At 49.9% G+C, this 19,669-nt stretch overlaps 1 protein-coding gene across 8 annotated transcripts in view; it reads left to right on the top strand.

Annotated features, from left to right (window-relative positions):
- The window catches only part of DNM2 (dynamin 2), an 85,439-nt gene that overhangs the window by 28,364 nt on the left and 37,406 nt on the right, over positions 1–19,669 (top strand). For all 8 annotated transcript variants that reach the window (XM_006105732.3, XM_006105731.3, XM_006105730.3 and 5 more), the window contains exons 2-5: positions 1,738–1,811; positions 14,335–14,484; positions 16,061–16,264; positions 16,826–16,924. In XM_006105732.3, coding sequence (XP_006105794.1) covers positions 1,738–1,811; positions 14,335–14,484; positions 16,061–16,264; positions 16,826–16,924 — 527 coding nt within the window. The remainder of the gene's footprint in view (positions 1–1,737; positions 1,812–14,334; positions 14,485–16,060; positions 16,265–16,825; positions 16,925–19,669) is intronic.

Raw genomic sequence — 19,669 nt, 5'->3', positions numbered from 1 at the left:
GGGGAGGGGGGGAGAGAGAGAGAGAGACATCGATTTGTTGTTCCACTTATTTATGCATTCATTTTTTGCTTCTTGTTTGTGCCCTAACTGGGGATTGAACCCTCAACCTTGGTGTATCAGACGACACTCTCACCAACTGAGCTCCCTGGCCAGGGCCTCTGTACTTTCCTGAGCCATGAGCATGTCTTCTTGGACTTATTTATACGTTTGGCCTTTTATTGAGATTTAACTTAGATACAGGAGCTCGCCCAATCTTAAGTGTATACTTTGATTTTTAAAATAAATGCATGTCCACCCAGGTAATCACTAGACAGATCACAACAGAGGGTGCTGTCATCATCCCAGAAGTTCCCTCATACGCCTACCAGTCGGTTACCTCAGAGGGAAACAACTGCTCCGATTTCTGTCAGCAGAGACTAGTTTTGCCTGTTCAACTTCAAGTCTACTCTGTGCCTCAGCAGGTGAAACAAGGGCATATGTCAACAAAAGGCACGAGTGAGAATGTTCCTAGCAGCTTTATTATGGACCTGAACTTGGAAAGACCCCCAAACATCCCATCACCTAGTGAATGGGTAAACAAACTGTGGTCCATTCATGCAATGGAATATGGGTCAGCAGTGAAAAAAAAACTGCGTCCTCTGGCACTCTCTAGGGTCCCAACAGGGGTCCCCAACACAAATAGGGTGCCCCTGAGACACTGTAGTTGTCACAGTATTGGGGAGCAAGGTGGCACCAATGCACTAGGCTGGGAACTCAGGGCTGCTGTTGTCTTGCCATATGAGGCACAGCTGCACACCTGTCCAGCCCCAATTGTCCTATGTCCTGCACAGATTTCAAATAATCCAAATGTTTATCTTGGTACAAACATTGTTTGAAATTCCCTGAGTCTAGATAGAACCTTTCTCCGTTTTACATGAAACAAGAGTCCTTTGCAGGCTTTAAAAGTCTCAAAATGCCACTTCTACTTCAGTGCCTGCTTGGCCTTCTGCTCCTTTGCTTTCCTTCCTTATGGCCCAGGGTGGCTTCCAGTCTTCCCACTCTGCATGCATCCGCGTGTAATAGTGTGAGTCGGTGCAGGTAGTGCCTGAGTATTTCTGTAGTTAAATACATGGCATATGTATTTTTTCTTAAACAGCTGCACTGAGGAATCATTTACATGCTAGGAAAGTCATCCATTGCAAACGCAGTGATTTTTTGTAAATTTACCGTAAATATTAGCAAACGTCACCACAGTCCAATTTTAGAACATTTTCATCACCCCCGAAAGCTCCCTCCTCTCCATTTTCCACCCCTGGGCCATCACTGATCCACTTCCTGCCTCTGTTTGTCATTTTGGGATATGAAACATCATATTTTGTCACCAGCTACTTTCCTTTTAGTCTTTACAGCATACATGTGGCATTGTATTAACTTAAAACATGTATGTAGAAACTGTACTGATCTCTGGGTCTGGGAGAGATGGTTCAAATACTTGTTAAGGAAAGGCCGTTTGGCATGCTGGGGCTGGAGCAGCCAGCCAGAGGGAAGTGGCTCATTTGTTACCAGCCTTCTATCATCTGCCTCTCTCCTGCCTCCGGATCCTCCAAAGCCAGAGCATCCCCCCGTGCCCCGTTGGAGTTGGTGTCTTTGCTGAGGTCGCCCAAAATGCAAGAGGGGATTGCGCCACCACGTGTGGTCACACTTCCTGTCCTGCAAACTGGCTTCATGAGTAATTTCTGTTCCTTCCTCCTCCCGCAGGGACTTCCTTCCCCGAGGTTCGGGAATTGTCACCCGGCGGCCTCTCATTCTGCAGCTCATCTTCTCAAAAACAGGTATGGTGGGATGAGTCAAAGCTGTAGCAGGAAGTGAATGGGGGGGGGGTGTCACTATGTCCTGCAGGAGCCAGGGGTCTTAGGATGGAGGCTCTGATGGCGGGACTGTTGTTTGGGTTCGAGTTCATGTTTTCCACGTGTGCAGGGAAGTTGAAGCACAGTTCACTGGACACGGACACCCACCCCAGCATCCCCAGCCATTTCCAGGCTGCCGGGTACCGTATGTGCTGGCCGTATTGCAGATAACATGTTTTTGCTGAACGCTTTCAAAATCAGTAGCAGACATTGTGACACTTAACCCCAAATGCTTCAGTGCCCCATCCCTTGCAATTGGGCCATTTTGCAGTCACAGACCCCACCAAGAAAAGTAACCAGTCCTGCATGTTATTTAATGTCCCGTCCATACAGGTAGCCAGTTGTCCCCAAATATCCTCCCTGGCTGATTTACAGCCGCTCTGATCAATCCCATGCTACACTCCATTGTTATGTTTCCTGTTTGCATTACAGCAGCATCCCTGCCATTTCTTTAATCACAACATTGACTTTTGGGAGAGACCCGCAGAAGGAATTCCTTTTTTTTTTCTTTCTTGTGAATTTCAGTTGCTTGAATTGAATAAAGAATCTTCCACATGTAGATTTTTTTTTCCCTATACTCCTCATGGTAGCCTCAAGTTTATTTCTGTTCTTGTGCAAGTCTGACATGACATGGGCATATCTCGCAGCTTGAAACCCACTCAGGCCTCTCTCGAAAGCATCTCAGTTCAGAAGGTGGACTGGGTGAGGGGAATATCTGGGGTGGGTTCTCTTTTCTCTCTAGAGCCGTGGCAAACTGCGGCTCGCGAGCCACATGCGAGCCCCTTGAGTGTGGCTCTTCCTAAGCCTTAGGAGTACCCTAATTAAGTTAATAACAATGTACCTACCTATATAGTTTAAGTTGAACAAATTTGGCTCTCAAAAGAAATCTCAATCGTCGTACTGTTGATATTTGGCTCTGTTGACTAAGGAGTTTGCCGACCACTGCTCTAGAGCCCCTACGGGTCTCAGTGCAGAGTCTCTATGCTGCTTCCCCATGACCTGGAGTCTCAGCCCTGGCCAGTTCAGCACTGGAAAGGCAACAAAAACATCCATTTTACAGATGGGAAACTGAGGCCTAGCCAGATTACTTGCCGTCCTAGTGGAGTCCAGATCTGAAATTTGAGGTTAGACCTCTGACCAGGCTCTCAGCTGTGCCCTAGTCCCACCCTACCCATTTGCCATGGGAGGGCGTGACTCTGATGAGAGGCTGCATCAGATTGGCCCAGCTCCTCTTTCTGAGGGTAAGCCAATGGGCTGCCTCCTCTGGGCTCAGCTGGCCAATCAGCTGTGCCAGGACGGGCAGCTGCAGAGCAGCGTGTTTCAGAGTTCACAGGGATTAGTCACAGGGAGCTTGGCCTACTGGGTTTCTGCTTCCCATTTTGCAGGTTGTTGAGGTAGAAGGGGGATAGTCTGCATTTTAATGAGTTTCCGGGGTATTGCTGATGCTTTTGGCCCCTGGCCATACTGGGAAATCCTCTGACCTGTAGATGGGAGCTGGGAGCTACTGATAAGCCTGCCCAGGTTCAGATCCTGGCTCTGCAGCTTACTGGCTGTCTGTCCCTGGGGAGGGACTGCTGCTCACAGCCATGTTTCCTGCCTGAACAGAGGAGATAATAATAGCGCCTCTTTGTTGTGGCAAAGACCATGTTATTCAGTCTAAGTACATCTTAGAACAGCGCTGAGGAGTGCTGACCCAACAGCTGCAGTTTGGTGCTTGCTGCCAGCCTGTTTGGGGAGAGCCTGCTGGGAGAACAGGTGGGCGGGCTCCCTGCACTGGAAGGTCAGGGCCATGTCATGGTGGAAGGGCTCTCTCATCACCTCCACAGTGGCTGTCACCCAGTGGTGGTCCACTGGCCATGTACCATGTGCCACAGGCTGGTCCAGGGCTGGGGCACCCAGGTGAGCAGGATCAGGACCTACCACCTGCCCTCCTGGTGCTCCCATTAGTGGTGGGGGACAGATGAGGAAGACTTGGGTGGAGGGACAAAGAGTGAGACACAGGCCTGGCCTTTATCAGAGGGGAACAAGTGTGGTGGGGGGAGGGTGGGGACATCACGCGATTATCGTGAACTTTTCCGAAGAATTAATGTGTGAGTTGAGGCTGACAAGTACGATAGGTATGTCGGGGAAGGGGAGCTCTCCTTCCCAGCAGAGAGTATGTGAGGATCATGAGATCCCCGTGCCCAGAGTGGCCTGTTGGAGGAACTGAACTTCCTTCTGCGGGAAGGGGAAGCACATGACGAGCATTGCCTCGGTGGGAGCACCAAGGGGCAGGAACTTGACCCAGATTATCTGCCTCGTGCCTGATGCAGATTGACATTGAAATCTTCATTCCTGTCGTCCCCACTTCACAGAGGACTGAATGAGGCCTCTGAGCTGAAACCACTGTCCTGAGGGCACGATGGAGGGTTATCTTGAAAGCCCCATCTTAAATTCACTCTCGGGAAGTGTGGCCGTAGACCAAGGTGACTTGACCAGATCCTGTAGCTGCTTGTGGAGAAGAGACCTACTCAGGGGCAGGGGACCCAAAAGGAGGCGGGAGCAGGTGCCCCGGGACAGATAGGAACGGGGTGGCAGCCATGCAGATGGAGATGTACTTGGATTCTGTTGGGTTAGGCCAGGGGTCCTCAAACGACGGCCCGCGGGCCACATGCAAATACTAATATTGTATTTGTTCCCGTTTTGTTTTTTTACTTCAAAATAAGATATGTGCAGTGTGCATAGGAATTTGTTCATAGTTTTTTTTTAAACTATAGTCCGGCCCTCCAACGGTCTGAGGGACAGTGAACTGGCCCCCTGTTTAAAAAGTTTGAGGACCCCTGGGTTAGGGTGTGGGAGAGGAGTCCCTGTGTCCCACATGGGAGTGGCCTTTGCTGTGTCCCAGTTCCCATACTCCCCTCCCCCACCTGACCATGGCATTCTAGGTCTCTTAATGACCCAAGTAGATGTGTGGCCACTTTGTGCTGGGCCTGGTTCCGACACCAGCGAGGCACTGAGTCCTCTGAGAGTCCTGGTGCTCCCTGAGCCCAGCCAGGCTGAGCGGGGAAAGCAGCAGAGCATTGCGGAGAGTATACTGGGCACCGGCCCTACTTTGGCCCAGAGGCCCAGGGAGAGCACTCCAGGCAGGACCAACAGTGTGTGTGGAGCTGTGAGATGAGTCTGGGGAGGGCCGGAAGCAGGTGGCACAGCCTGGCAGGGGTGGTGAGGGATTCAGGCAGTGGGAGCCTGAAGGGCACGCAGGGTGGGGAGAGCAGCTCAGCCCACTGGCTTTGTGGAGGAGGGACGGGCAGGAGCAGGAGTACGGGCCGGGAGGCCAGGGAGAGGGTAGCCTGGCGAGAAGTGATGGGGCCTGGCCCGAGGTGGTGCCTCGGGTGTGAAGGGCAATCTAGAGTGACCTCAAGGTGGGGAGGCCACCAAGACACCAAACAGCAGAGGCCCTGGGATTGGGGTAGGCAGGTGGGAGGTGGGATACCCCACTAATAGGAGGGAGGAAGCTCAGTGCAGTGGGGGACGAAGTGATGGCTAGGGCTCCTGGGGTTACGGCCTAGGGGCTGTGTTGTTCCTAGAGATTGAACTTTTGTCCGGCTGGATCTCTGGGACATGACTTTAGAGCTGCCACCATGTACTAATGGGGTGAGAGTGCACCCCATGTGGCTGTGGTGTGGCCCTGAGACTGAGCCTCATTCCTCCCCTCTGACTCCTGCGACACCCAGTGGTGCCCAGCTTCTCCTCGTCCAGACTGGTCTCAGTGAGCCATTACTTTTAATCAGCTTAGGTTGAAAATTACCTCAGACTGCAGCTGACCAGGGTTTGGAGGCTCCTGAGTGAACCCTGCTCCTCCTTAGGCACCACCCCTGGGCCTTGTAAACACTAAGTGCTGGGGACTGTTCTTGTCTGGAATGTGGATGACTAGGGCCTCCTGAGCCTCCCTTCCTGTCCTTGACCTTGGCCGGGCACACAGGAACCGGAGAGGGGATGTCAGGACTCGGTTCCTAGCCTTCCTCTCGTGGCTTTTTTTTTTTTTTTTAAATATATTTTATTGATTTTTTTACAGAGAGGAAGGGAGAGAGATAGAGAGTCAGAAACATCGATGAGAGAGAAACACTGATCAGCTGCCTCCTGCACACCCCCTACTGGGGATGTGCCCGCAACCAAGGCACATGCCCTTGACCAGAATCGAACCTGGGACCCTTCAGTCCACAGGCCGACGCTCTATCCACCGAGCCAAACCGGCCAGGACCCTCTCATGGCTTTGAGGTCCTGACGGGGCCCTGTTGGCCTCTGGGACCTTAACTCCTCTTGGTTACCAGCTGCAGCCACAATCTCTCTCCTCATCCTCAAGCTCAGCTCATTTGTTTCTGTCTCAGGTCTTCATCCTCACTGTGCTCCCTGCCTGAAACACCATGCACCATCCTCCCCCTCCTGCTCCCCTAGGGGAGCCCTCCAGTCAGTGCTGCTGTATTTCCTCTGCATCCCATGTTATGTGACATTATCCTGTTCTTTGATTTTCATAATGGTCTCTCTCTGGCCTTGCTCCAGCACCAGTGGCACAAGAGCGGGGATGCTGATCTGCGTTGTCCATTGCTTCCTTCCCGCGCCCCCGTGCCCAGCACAGGGCCTGACACCCAGTAGGTGCTCCATCAGCATTGGCCAGGTGCCTAGGCATGCTCTAGGGCAGTGGTTCTCAACCTTCTGGCCCTTTAAATACAGTTCTTCATGTTGTGACCCAACCATAAAATTATTTTCGTTGCTACTTCATAACTGTAATGTTGCTACTGTTATGAATTGTAATGTAAATATCTGATATGCAGGATGGTCTTAGGTGACCTCTGTGAAAGGGTCGTTCGACCGCCAAAGGGGTTGAGACCCACAGGTTGAGAACCGCTGCCCTAAGGGCTGCTGCTGTGTCCCTTCTCTTCTGTGGGCGGTATTATCAACGACTGTGCTGTGCCTTCTCCCATGAGCCAGGCTCTGTCAGGGCTCTTTCTATAAAGCCTAGAGACTCTGCAGCAGTTGGGTGTGCACCTTGTGTCTCCATGAGGAAACCAAGCTGGGGGCTGGTGAGGGTTTGCCTACGGGGTGACTGGGATGCCAGCCAGGGCTGTCACCTTCTCCAATGTGTGTTCTTCTCCCGTATCACCAAGCAGTTGTCCCAATTTTAGTAGACGCTTCCCAGGTATCCTGCAGGTATCCTGCAGTTTACCTACCTTCAGATCCCACAGGTTAAAGGCTCAGTCCCACAAGACTGTACCCCGTCCACCCCCATAGACACTAATTACAAGTCCAGGTTGTCATCTGTGCTTTTGACTGATTGGCTATAGATCAGAGGTTCCAGTGACCCCCTCCTTAAGTTTCTAGAGCTTAGGTTTCCTTAAGAACTCAGAGAAACATCTTACTCACTAGATTTTCAGGTTGTTAGAAGAATAGATAACTCGGGAATAGCCAGATGGAAGAGATACACGGGGCAAGGTATGGGGAAGTGGCTTGGAGCTCCCAGGCACTCCGTCAGCACCTCCATGTGTTCACTAACCCAGAAGCTCTCCAGATCTGTTCTTTTGGGTTTTTGTGGACGTGAATGATGAAATCATTCCTTACTGGTGGTTGATTCAGCCTCTAGCCCAGCCGTGGGCAAACTACGGCCCGCGGATCCAGCCCGTTTGAAATGAATAAAACTAAAAAAAAAAAAAAAGACCGTACCCTTTTATGTAATGATGTTTACTTTGAATTTATATTAGTTCACACAAACACTCCATCCATGCTTTTGTTCCGGCCCTCCAGTCCAGTTTAAGAACCCATTGTGGCCCTCGAGTCAAAAAGTTTGCCCACCCCTGCTCTAGCCTGTACCCTTCTAGAGGTCACAGGGTGGGACTGAAAGTTCCAGTTCTCTAATCACGAGGTTGGTTCCCTTCGACATAAACTCAGGTGTGGTTGAAAGGGGCTTGTTATGAATAGAGACTCCTTTATGGCTCTATCACTTAGGACTTTCTAAGGATTTTAGGAGCTCTGTGCCGGGAATGGAGAGAAGACCAAATATATTTCTTACTGTGAATCACAGTATCGCAGCTTCCCAGGGGCAGTGTGTCCTAGACGGGAGATGTTCTCAGCTTGTCTCAAGTCAGAGGGAACTTGAGGACCAAACGAACCTGGGAGATACCACATGCTTTGTCCCTTCTTGGTCGGCTAAAGGCTCTAAAAAGTCCCTGGAGATCAGATCCAGGTCCCTGGAAATTGGGTCTGTTAGATCCTGTGGTACTCAGGGTCTCCCAAGTATGTTTGAGCCCCATGTCATTCCTCCTGCGCCATGCCAACAGGACCCGCATGCCTGTTGGTGCCTGGTATGGAGAAGGCAGACCCCATCTCCTGCTGCCAGAAAGTCAGCCTCGTGGTTCTGCTCTTTGCTGGGTTCAGAATGGACAAGAGATGGGCTCTAGGCACGAAAATTATGGCAGAGCCCCTCCGCATGGAGCACTGAGATTCCCAACAACTTTGCAAGTGCCCCTAATCCGGCAACTGAGCTATTTGTGTGTTCCCATGGGCCCAGCACTGTGGATTTCATTGCTTTCTCTCGTCCCAGCACTGGGTTTTATGTTGTTGCTTTTCATTGTTCGGAAACTGAGGTCTTCATAGATGGGTGAGGCTAGGTAGTCCTACCTCCCTATCTTCCTCCTGTCATCTCCCCAAATCATGTGATACCTGACTCACCTTCTCCAGGCCTGAGAAGCAGGTTGTTCTAGCAAGATATTTCACAATTCTTAAGAAATACAAACAAGCAAACAAACAAAGAAGAAGAAGAGGGAGAGAGAGAAAAGAAAAACAAAAAAGAGAAAGAGCCCTGGCTAGTATGCTCAATGGTTAGAGCATCGGCCCATGCAGTCAAGGATCTTGGGTTCAATTCCGGGTCAAGGGCACATAACCTGGGTTGTGGGTTTGATCCCCAGGCCCTGGTTGGGGCCTGTGCAGGAGGCAACCAATCCATGTGTCTCTCACATCCATGTTGTTTCTCTCTCCCCCCACCCCCACCCCACTTCTTCCTACCCTTCCATTCTCTCTAAAAAAGACAATGGAAAAAATATCCTGGGGTGAGGATGAACAAAAAAGAAACAAACAAAAAGAAACAGCAGCAGTGACCTACTCTGCCTTTGGGGTAGGGAAGGTGAGGAGTACCGTGGAGGAGAGGACAGAGGGACAGACGGGTGCTGCTGGCATGGGGTGGTCAGGTTGGGTCTCCCCGTGTAGGGTGTTTAGAGCTGAGACCTGGGGAGGCAGGGAACAAGTTGGGAGGGGAACGGGGTGGGGGTGGGGGGTGAGCAGAACCTCTTTCTAGAAAAGTACTGCAAGTGCATTCATTGACCTCACAATTAGGACGAGGCGGGAAGCCCTGCGGTGGACGATGGTGGCTGGCTCCTCTGGGTTGGCAGTGTGACTGTTGGACAAGGGCCCACTTTATTCCTTTATTCCTGCTGTGCTCCCGGCTCTGGACTGGGTCCTGTGGAGCCCCAAGACCTGATTACACATGCTGACCCTCCTCCCAGGGAAGCGCACTTGGCTAAGAGTGTGGGGGTGTTTGTGTGGCTGTTGAAATACTGTGGCAGGGGCTGGGAACCGGAGGGACTGGCTTTGTTATCTGCGCATGAGGAAGAGGTTTGGAAACGCAGCAGCTGGGCTGGGGACCGGCGACGCTCTGCGGTGGGGACTGTGGCAGGCAGACTGGGCAGTAGCTCAGCCTTGGCTGCTGGGAACGAGTTGAGAGGGAGCTCTTCAGGAATCGCAGGTGATGAGCTCAACCCTAAGGCCTCTGACTTATTGAAACCATGGATAGTTAAGTCATCTCCACATTTGAACACATACAGGGTTGTGGAGGCCTTTGCTAATAGCCCTTGTTGTCTATTTCTCCTGTTTCGATTTTCCTCATGGGGAAACCAAGGTACAGAGAGTGAGCCTGGACCGTAGGCAGGCCCCTCCCTCCCTTGTAGTCTCCTCTAGGTACAGAGCATGCTCAGGACATGGGGAAATGGCACTTCAGTGAGATGGTGCAGGCACAGGCTCTCTGCCTACCCCTACCCTTACCTGCCTCCATCACGTGGACTGGGGTTGGAGGCAGGCAGGCCATCCCTCCCAGCTCCTAGTATGTTGGCCTCTGTCCGACCTGCTGTGACATGCTTATGCAGTGTCCATCTTCCCCGTCAGACCAGGAGCCTGGCTGGGGCTGGGCCTGTGTCGCCCCCTGTCGTTAAGTAGTGCTTTGGGAAGGAGGGAGGGAGGGGAAGACAACAGACGGCCCGGCCAGACCCTTCCCTGTCTAGACTCCCATATACCCAGCTTGGTGGCTTTGGGGGTATTGGGCCACCCCAAGAAGCTGAAGCGGGAGCCATATTCTAGCAGAGTGATTCCGTCATGCATAAAATCATTGAGCACCTACTGTGTGCCCAGAAGGAGCCCCGAGGACACAGTGCACAACAAGAATCAGGTCCCTGCCCTGTGGGGTGCACCTTCCAGCTGGGAACCAGAGAAAATACACAGGATGAGAAGGTAAATGGTATTGGAGTGCTTGGAGGATGAGAAGGATAAGGCACTGAAGAGGGAAAGAGACTGGGGAGGCCTGTCATCTCAGGTGGGGGCCCGGGCAGGCCTGCAGATGAGAGAAGAGCCTGAATGAGGAGAGGGAGGGGGCCCTGAGCGTGCCTGCAGACGAGGGAAGAGCCCTGAGGTAGGAGCAGGCCTGGAGTTGTGAGCAGGGAAGCTGGCATGACTAGAGGAGTGAGTTGAGGTCAGAAATGGGGGGGAAGGAAAATTTGTAGGGCCTTGTAGATCGTGGTAAAGACTGGATGAGGTGGGAGACATGGAGGTTCCCAGGAGAGGAAGGCCGAGGTTTGGCTTTAAAAGGGTCAGTGCCACGGGGAGAAAGCAGGCTTGGTAGAAACTTTTTAATGTTGGTATGACCCTGGAATCTAGCACACGGTTCCAAAGTGGCAAGGAGCCCAGAAAAGAAGGCAGGTGGTGAGGCCCAGCTGGCTGGCTCAGTCAGTTGGAGTGTCGTCCCTTACACCAAAAGGTTGCAGGTTTGACTCCCAGTCAGGCACATGCCTAGGCTGCAGATTAGATCCAGGGTGCGTGCAGGTGAAGGCAGCTGGTGAGGGACCCTTCCTGCTGCCCACTGACATGCTGGGGAAGAAGCAGGGGCTTTCCAGCACCGTCTCCTGCATATCCTTGACCCACACAGACTAGAGACTGCCAGCACATGCAGGGCCCAGGGGGGCCACAGCTGACAGGTCCTGGTCCCATAAACATGATCCACAGTGACCTGGCTCTGAAGGGGGAAGACACCCAAGATACAGGATGGAATGCCCAGTGACATCGAGTCAGGAAAAGCTCCCTAGAAGAAGTGACAGGCAGGTAGACCCTGGGAGAGGAGGAGGTGGGGCCAGGCCTTCTAGGTACCAGGCTTGGCTGGGAAAGGTCTGCAGGGGACCTTTCTCATCCACATGCCCCTGTACTCGTCCTTGAAGGGAGATTGTCTCTAGCAGGTGCTGAGCGCAGGGCCTTGAGCTGGAAAAGAACTGAGGTTTGCTGTGGGGGTTGGAGAACTGCTCCATTTTTGGGTGGCTGCTGCAGGAAGAGCAGCCGAGTGTTTCCTCTCGTCCCTGTGGAGAGCTGGGGCGTGACTGTCCTTGGGAACTGGGTCAGCTGATGGGGGTGGGGTGGGCGATCCTGGATCCTCCAGCTGGTGTCCTCATTGCCCCTGCTCTGAGTGGCCAGGGCCCATGCTGGACAAGGTCCTCAGTGATCTGAGCTCACGGTGTCCCCCTGACCCTACAGAGCGTCAGAGAGGAATTGCCCGCAGGTGGCTTCACAATGGCCATGTGACTTGAGAGCCACGGCCTACAGACAGATTATCTGAACTCCAGATCTCAGCTCCACTGCTGAACTTGGGCCAAGTCCCTTCACCTCTCCAGCCTCAGTTTTCTTATCTGTAGAACAGGCATTACAGAGATAACTACCTGCTGAGGTGTTCACTTGTGAGGAGCAAACTGGCCAACACAGAACAAGGGCTGAATGTCGGTCATAGTTTGTTAGGCTACTGTGATGGGAAGGGCTGAATGTCGGTCAGAGTTTGTTAGGCTACTGTGATGGGAAGGCGAAATCAGTTCCTTGAACTCATTTTTTTTCCTCTTGTGACCTGTGGGTAGAAATTCTAGATCTCTCTCTCTCTCTCTTTCTCTCTCTTTCTCTCTCTCTCTCTCTTTCTTTCTTTTGGTTAATCTTCACCTGAGGATATTTTTCCCATTGATTTATTTTTTTTATTTTTTATATTTTAGAGAGAGTGGATGGAAGGAAGGAAGGAAGTGGAGGGGAAAAAGAGAGAGAGAGAGAAACATTGATGTGAAAGAGACATCGATTGGTTGCCTCCCACATGGACCCCAACTGGGGCTGGGGATTTAACCTGCAATCCTGGTATGTGTGTGCCCTTGACTGGGAATCGAACCCGAGATCCTTCAGTGCCTGTGCTGACACTCTAACCACTGAGCAACACTGGCCAGGCCTCCATCCTTTCTTTTGAGGCAGCTAATGATATGTCTGTGCTGCGGTTTATGTAGCCACGTCTCTTCCTGGTGGACATGGAAGTGCTTTCTAGTTTTTCACTTTGTGAAAGCACTGTGGGACACATTTTTGCATCTCTGTAGTGGTCCAGTTCTTTAGGCTGTTTGCTGTGTGACTTATTTCCCTCTTTTTAGCATCTCTGTTTGGCAGGAGCCGTGATCTCTTAGCCTTGTTCCCAACATTTACTACGAAAACTCAAACATAAGGAAAAATTGAGGGATTATTTAGTAAATACCTGTAAACTCAGTAAATACCTATGTCCTACAATGAATATTTTTTATTCTTTATCCCATATCTGGATTTGGATTTCTCTAGCTTGATGATAGGACCAGCACTGCCTTGCTAGTTACTTATTTTCCCCTCCATCTCAGTGTCAATATGGCTTTCAGACACCCTGGGCTCAGAAGGCATGCAGTAGCCTCTTACATCCACTTGAGGCCCTGCCCAGAAAGCATTTCTTCTGAAGGGCTCATGTCTAGGTGGGGGACCCCTTGAATAGCCAGGAGGGCAGGAGGGACATTGAGACAGACTTTGGTGAGGCAAACAGTAATGCTCTATTCCCCATACCATGTGGGTGCCTGGGGGAAAGGCAAATGGATCCCAGGGACGTGTGCCAGCTGGCAAGTGTTGGTGGCATGGAAACACACTGGGACACAGATTCGCATCTTTCACCGTGACCCACGGTGAGGGAGGTTCTGCATCCTGACCCGGTACCCAGTCTCGTGTGTGACACCACAGCAGAAGCTTCATCAGCTTCTGGTTGCTCAGTGGTCGAGTATCAGCCTATGAACCAGGAGGTCACTGTTCGATTCCTGGTTGGGGCACATACCTGGGTTGTGGGCTCGATCCCTAGTAGGGGGCAGCCAATCAATGATTCTCTCTCATCGATGTTTCTATCTTTCTCCTTTTCCCTTCCTCTCTGAAATCACTAAAAATATATATTTTTTAAAATGTATATAATCCATGATCTGAGTGATATGCCATATTTCCTCTTTTATTCTGTTCATCCAAAAAGAATAAATGTGGTCACATCCATCTGTTGATTTTTTTTTTTTTTACTCATAATATGTCACTATGTGTATGTAGTTTTGCAAAATGCTTCATGAGAATGTCCATTCCCTGGGGATGATATCTTTGCAGTTTTGCTCCTTGTGGAATCCCTGAGGTCTGGAGGGGGGCTTGGTCTATAGGAGCGCCCCACCCCCCATCAAATACTTGTCACGAGGATGAATCTATTGCTCTGTGGATTCCTAGAATGATTGTGACTGATTCTTCACTTTCTCTGCTTGCAAAGCACCTGCCCCACAAGGCCGTCTGCTCCCCATCCACTACAAGACCGCTTCTCTTTCTCATTTTTTTTTTTTTTTTTTGCAGTATAAATAAAGATTTTTTTTTTAATTGCCTTTCACTTGGAGTGACTACAGAGACTCTTACACTGCATAGTTCAAACTGAGAACAGTTAATTACCTGAAAGGCAAGAGAAAACAAGGAGCGGCGCATTTTGAACCAAAAGGAAATTATTTCCGAAGACAGTGTCTGATACATTTTTTTTTTTAATTTTCTGCTAGTTGTTACGTCAGCCATAGGCAAGTGGCTGGTACTCTTAAGTATTTAGGATTAAGACATGGGGAGATGCTTATTTGATCTAACTTCCTAAAATAGGAAACACAGTTCTACCAGTAGAAAGAAAACGATCTTTAGGTTTCAAGGCCCTAAGACACCATTTAACAGGCTAAACGGTGGTTTTAAACCTTAATTGTCTCTGCAAAGCACCAGAAGTCTAGGACACATGATCCAGGAGAAAATAATCTTCTCTTTCTCATTTTAAACATCTTTCTTTCCTTTGCAGAATATGCTGAATTTTTGCACTGCAAGTCCAAAAAGTTTACAGACTTTGATGAAGTCCGACAGGAGATTGAAGCGGAGACCGACAGGGTCACGGGGACCAACAAAGGCATCTCCCCAGTGCCCATCAACCTGCGGGTCTACTCTCCGCACGGTAGGCAGCATGAGCACGTACCTATCACGGGGCAGAGGAGAGCTCACTGCGCCGGGCACAGGCTGGGTCGGCCTGACTGTCACAAAGAATATGTCCCCTCCCATTTTTCTCACATCCACCCAGCCCTCTTGATCTGTAGCTTCCCACTTTCGATAGAAAGGTGATACTGAGAAACTGATCTCAGCTCTCAGAAAAACAGCTGCCAGGAAGACTGTCAGGTGTGGTGGGGACTGGGGCAAATTGTAGCTAGATGCTCCTTTTACTTCTTTATGGATTTATTTTTAATTGAAAGAAAAAAATTTTTTTTTAAATATATTATTGATTTTTTTTACAGAAAGGAAGGAAGAGGGATAGAGAGTTAGAAACATCGATGAGAGAGAAACATCGATCAGCTGCCTCCTGCACACCCCCTACTGGGGATGTGCCCGCAACCAAGGTACATGCCCTTGACCGGAATTGAACCCGGGACCCTTCAGTCCACAGGCCGGCGCTCTCTCCACTGAGCCAAACAGGTTACGGCTGAAAGAAAATTTTAATTAAAGTTGACATTCAGTAGTTTATTAGTTCCAGGTGTACAGTTAGAGGTTAGACATTTATATAACTTAGGTGATACCCCCCGAAAGTTTAGTATCCACCTGACAGCATACATAGTTATGACAGAATTATCGCCTGTACTCCCTGTGCTATGCTTTACATCCCATGACTATTCTGTAATTGCCATTTTTGTCTGCTCCTTTTAAAGGAGCAGATACCATTTGTCTCCCAGGTGATGGTGGCCACATAGTGACAAGTGAAATCAGGTTTTTCAGTTTCTCCAGAGGATCCAGAAAGACTGCTCTGCAAAAGTCCTGCCTTTAACATTCTGTGTCATCAAGAGAGCAGCCTATGGTCATCCACAGCCTGGGGCCCAGAGCACAGATTGCTAACCTAGATAGCATTTGGGGAATAGTCCAGCAGACTCCTAACTCCTCAGTGTGGGATCCTTGTGATGAGTTTTAAAATTTATTTTTGAATAAATTATACCTATAGGCGGCTCACATTAAAAAATTACAAAAGAAAATACAGTAAATACCCACTCTGGCCCCCAATATTGCAAATATATTTCATGTTCTTCATATGATAATGCATATTTAAGCATTTATGAATATATGCATGTGTATATTTACTCAAATTGTAGCGTTATTTAAAAACCATTTATGCCTCTTTTTTGTGTGAATGCATCTTGGAGTGTGTTTCTTCTTATTAGAGTATCATCTTTTTGTTTTTAATGTTTCCTTAGTATTGGCTGAATCTTTGGGTTGAAATTTATTTATCCATTTAAAGCAATTTTAGTATGCAAATACAGATGTTCTCATTTAAAACTATATCACCAAAATAGAGCAGATACAGAGTGTCTGTAGGATAAGATCCCAGAAGGGGCGTTACTGGATCAAAAGGTGTGACCCAGTTGGAGCAGCAAGAGGAATCCTGAGGCCTGGCACCTGGTATTTGGGGAAATGAGCTGAGTGGCTGAAGTGGCTGTGTGTGCCTCCCCTCCCTCAGCTCTGATGACCTTTCCTTCTGGTTTCCCTTCCAGTGTTGAACTTGACCCTCATAGACCTCCCAGGCATCACCAAGGTACCTGTGGGAGACCAACCCCCAGACATCGAGTACCAAATCAAGGACATGATCCTGCAGTTCATCAGCCGGGAGAGCAGCCTCATCCTAGCCGTGACCCCTGCCAACATGGACCTGGCCAACTCAGATGCCCTCAAGATGGCCAAGGAGGTCGACCCACAAGGTAACCACCAAATCCTACAGCAGCAGCTCCCTCTTCCAGGTTCCCCTGAGCATTGCAACTTGCCGGCATCCTTGATTCCAGCCAAGTCACTAGTGTTCTCTTTGATGGTGGCCAGTGTTTGTTTTTTAATTGATTTCAGAGAGGAAGGGAGAGGAAGAGAGAGATAGAAATATCAATGATGAGAGAGGATCATTGATAGGTTGCCTCTCACAGGCCCTTCACTGGGGGTCATGCCTGCAACCCAGGCATATGCCCTGATTGAGAATTGAACTGTGATCTCCTGGTTCATAGGTCGACACTCAACCACTGAGCCACGCTGGCCGGGTGGCCAGTGTTTATTGATTGAACATTTGCCACGCACCAGGTTTATTCTTATGGCCAACTACCTGGGATTGGTGCTGTGGCTGTGTTAATTTCACATGAGGGAAACTAGAGCCTGGGTAGGTGACACTGTGGCTTGTCCCAGGTTGTACTGCATATGGGGGGAGGGGAGAGGCTGTTGGACCTGTGGTGGCCTGGGGCTTCTTTCTAACAGCGCCCTTCACCTCTGGGCTCTTTTAGGCCTGCGGACCATTGGCGTCATCACCAAGCTTGACCTGATGGACGAGGGCACCGATGCCAGGGATGTCCTAGAGAACAAGCTGCTCCCGTTGAGAAGAGGTGTGGCTGTGTGGGAGGCTGGGGGCCCTGGGGTGGGGCAGCGGGAGGCCATAGGGCCAGAGAGGAGGACCTGGAGGGCCACAGGGCCAGGGCAGGGCAGGAAAAATAGGTGGGGTGGAGCTGGAGAGCCGGAGCACCTCTGCTTTTTTAAAACAAAGTTTGTTTTTGTTGTTCTCATTACTGAAACCTCAGCAGATGCTCCCAGATACATTTCCCCATCACCCTCTTCCCCACTGCCTAGAAGTCCCTGCTTTTCTGTACCATTGCAAACCCTTCTAACTTCTTTTTTTCTAAGTGAACTTATGTATCTTTTTCTTCTGTTTGTGTACATTCAATTTTCAATTATGCATTTAACACCCGTTCATTTGGGGATCATGAGAAAACAAATACCCTTGAACAACACGGGTTTGAACTGTGCAGATCCAGGATACTGTATATGGATTTTACACTGACCCGCACAGTGCAAACCCGTGTTGTTCAAGGGTCCACTCCCATTCGGAACCCGAATATGTGGAGAGCGGGCTATAGTTATATGTGGATTTTCAGCTGCACTGGACGTAGGCTCCCCTAACCCCTACATTGTTCAAGAGTCAACTGTATGTAGAAAGAAGAAACTAAAATCATCCACAGCCTAATTCCCCCAGATAGCCACTAGTCAACACTTTGTGGCTATTCTTCCAAAATGTTCACAAGAATTTGTAACTTCTATTAATTTTCATGCTTCCTGTTATGAGAATTTTCAAACATTCTTGAAAGTAGAATGGACCCAGCCTCGGTGGTTATCAACATACAGCTAATCTTGAATCTTCCGCATGTTCTTGCCTCCCGTTGTCATTTTCTTCCTGGAAGTTTATAAAGCAAATCCCAGGCATCATATCATTTTACGCATAAATACCCAACATTCTGCTTGAACGGCTCCCCCCGGCACCCCTGCCCCAGCCCCTTTGTTTTTTTCTGTAACATTCATTTGTGGAAGACGTCAGATCACATCCCACACTCGGGATTTGGCCAATGGTAGTTCCCTGTAAACTGGTAATTAAATCTAGACAGAAGCCTGATTAGGCTCAGTTTTAGGTTCAGATCTTCTGATAGGAGTAACCTAAGTATTTATTTATTTATTTTTTGAGAGAGTGGAAGGGAGAGGGATAGAGAGAGAAATAACAATGAGAGAGAAGCATCATCGATTGACTGCCTCCTGCACACCCCCTACTGGGGATCAAGCCTGCAACCCAGGCATGGGCCCTGACCGCGAATCGAACCTGTGACCTCTTGGTTCATGGTTTGATGCTCAACCACTGAGCCACACCAGCCGGTCCTAAGTATTTCTATTTCCAAAAAATGAGTAGCAAACATTTATTAAGTGTTTGATATGTACCAGGCATTTTTCTAAGCTCTTGATAAGTAGGAGCCCACTTAATTCTGATAACAACCAACATGGTAGCTCTATTCTCATCCCCACATTATGGATGAAGAAACTGAGGCATAGTCTAAATCTTTTGCCCCAGCTCACACAGCTAGCAAGTGCTGTTGTTGTTAATCCTCATCTGAGGATATTTTTTCCATTCCTTTTCAGAGAGGGTGGGAGGGAGGGAGGGGAAAGAGAAAGAAAGAGAAACATCGATGTGTGTCATGGACTGGTTGCCACCCACTGGGGTTGGGGAGTGAACCTGCAGCCCAGGCACGTGCTCTTGTCTGAGAATCGAACCCGAGACCCTTCAGTACACAGGCTGACACTCTAACCACTGAGCTACCGGCCAGGGCAGTGGAGCTAGTTTTGAATCCCAGCCCTCCAGTGCCATGCTGCTTTGTAACCTGGTTTCCCATTTCATGTAGCAAAATAGCAGAACATTTCCCCACAGCAGGCAAATATTCTTCAAGATTGCTTCAAAACGTCCTGCGGAGTTCCTTATATGGGAGTGTGTGGGCGTTTGTTACTCATTCCCCATTTGTTGAACACTTAGGTTGCTTCTGGTTTTTCCCTGTGGCCCGGTGCTGACTATCCATTGAGGGTTTTTTATTCTTTAAGCCATTTCTTCCCTAATTATTTTGCTGCCTTTCCATTCCTTCCCTCTGGCTCTTGCACCTTGCCTGCGCCATTTCGGTCTTGTGTTTTGCTCCCAGGGTTTCCCTCCTTGACATCTGGGATAGCCGTGGGGGGGGAAACATTCCGACCTCGATTTCCACCTTCCCCCGGCACTGCTGAGGCACTGAGGAGAGGTGGCCCCAGGTCAGGACAGAGCGTGGTCAGGAGCACAACCTAAAACCCTGTTTCGCTGTGAGGATCAGAGGCTGAAGAGCAAATCCGTGTCAGAGGTTTAGGAAGGAAGGGTCAGTGCCGCAGAGGGAAGCAGCCCCCATCGTCCCCGGGCTCTGCACCAGCAACGCAACCCCGCACTCCTTTGCACATGTCTGACCACCATCTTAGACTCCGAGGGACACTCGCCGTGCTCAGCAGTGCTGCCTGGTGGCTGGATGACGTGCACTCCTCACCTTCCTCCCTCCCCACTCACTGTTTATCTGTCGCCCCTCCTCTGCCTTCCTGTCCGTTTCCAAGAAAGGGACTCTTCCTGTCTCCACTCAAACACTTGCTTCCGACTTAAGACCTCAGGCTCTCGGGTTTCTCTTCTTGCTCCGTGGCTTTCAGAATCCCTCCAATTGGATCCTTTTTCTTGGCCTATGAACGTCTCAGAACCACGGCACACTTACAGGAACCCAAGCCTAAGCCAGACTCCTCTCTCTGCCCCC

Source organism: Myotis lucifugus, unplaced genomic scaffold, assembly GCF_000147115.1.
Source record: "Myotis lucifugus unplaced genomic scaffold, Myoluc2.0 scaffold_719, whole genome shotgun sequence".
Lineage (NCBI taxonomy): Eukaryota > Metazoa > Chordata > Mammalia > Chiroptera > Vespertilionidae > Myotis > Myotis lucifugus.
The sequence above is the reverse complement of the archived record's forward strand: the minus strand, read 5'-3'. Positions and strand labels throughout refer to the sequence as shown.